This window comes from Lycium ferocissimum, chromosome 9, assembly GCF_029784015.1.
Source record: "Lycium ferocissimum isolate CSIRO_LF1 chromosome 9, AGI_CSIRO_Lferr_CH_V1, whole genome shotgun sequence".
NCBI lineage: Eukaryota > Viridiplantae > Streptophyta > Magnoliopsida > Solanales > Solanaceae > Lycium > Lycium ferocissimum.
The window spans coordinates 19,632,453-19,633,570 of record NC_081350.1 but is presented as its reverse complement, the minus strand read 5'-3'; the positions used below and the strand labels follow the sequence as shown (position 1 = coordinate 19,633,570).

The 1,118-nt window shown below is 31.0% G+C and overlaps 1 protein-coding gene across 1 annotated transcript; it reads left to right on the top strand.

The window, feature by feature from the left end:
• Positions 1-1,118, top strand: LOC132069278 (uncharacterized). The gene is made up of 2 exons (XM_059462680.1): positions 1-364; positions 899-1,118. The coding sequence occupies exons 1-2, from the start codon at positions 58-60 to the stop codon at positions 985-987; spliced, it is 396 nt and encodes a 131-aa protein (XP_059318663.1). The 5' UTR covers positions 1-57; the 3' UTR covers positions 988-1,118.

The following is a 1,118-nucleotide window of genomic DNA, read 5'->3' as shown; positions in this document are numbered from 1 at the left end:
TGGGATAACATCATATTAAGTGCAAAAAGTAGAATAGATCAAAAGGAAAAATTATCTATGGAGATGGGATGTGGGAGAATTAATTGGATGGTTATGATAATTCTATGGCTTTTGATGCCACAATTACAAGAAGTGAAAATGGAAGATCAAGTTGTGACAACACCAAAGATTTATAGTTGCTGGGGAGGATGCTATAATAATTGTTTTCTTCTTAAAAAAACTGATGATACTTATCAGTGTTATTTCAACTGTTTGAACAAATGCACTGCTTCTTCTTCACCTACTTCTTCATCATCTCCTTTTGATTTTGAGAGTATTTGCAAAGGTGGTTGTTACTTGGAGATTTGCATCCCACTTAGCTTTGGTAAATCCTTTTATCTTTATGATCTCTTCTTTTAATTATTTTTTAGTTATGATGCGAAGGGAATTTGAGCGAGCAATCAAATATTAATGAATTTCTTAATACATTATAAATGAACAAAAGTTATTGAGTGCACGTGAAGTGGTATGCTACATGTTAGATCCACCTATGAATTAACTAGAATTTGGGTGTGGGATGGAAATAAACTCTTCATTCTTCATGGGTTATTTTCCTGGTAGTCACTCAATTTTATTTTATTGCAGCTACCACATACTACTACATTGTTTTTTTTTCTAATGAGAAAACCAATCAACTTTATTGAAGTATTTTGATAGTCACTGAACTACTTTTTTTTTTTTTTTGCAATCAAAAGGTCACTCGATTTTGTCTAACACACATATAAAGTCACGGAGAAAAAAACAAAGGATGTTCTAAGATACTTAGGAAACGAAAAATTGTTAACATTATCCTGTTTTTTTTCTTCTTTATTCTGGTTTCTAACAAAAGATTATAATTATGAAATATTTGATTTGGCAGTTGGTGCAAATGTGGGTGATTGCTTGGGCAGCTGTACAAACCTCTGCAAGATTTTCAGCACCTTTACAAAGATGCAACTAGAAGACTAATCAATTTGCTTACTTTGTATTTAAAAACTTCAAAATTCCTTAGTGAAATGACCAGCTTACCCTTCATGTATTCACGAATTACCTGTTTGTTTCTTCTCTATTATAAAATAAAAAGATTAATAATCTTTTTT

Coding starts and splice junctions, on each gene's coding strand:
- LOC132069278 (XM_059462680.1), top strand. CDS start 58: ATGGAGATGGGATGTGGGAGAATTAATTGGATGGTTATGATAATTCTA. Junction 365..898: donor TTGCATCCCACTTAGCTTTG/GTAAATCCTTTT, acceptor TTGATTTGGCAG/TTGGTGCAAATGTGGGTGAT.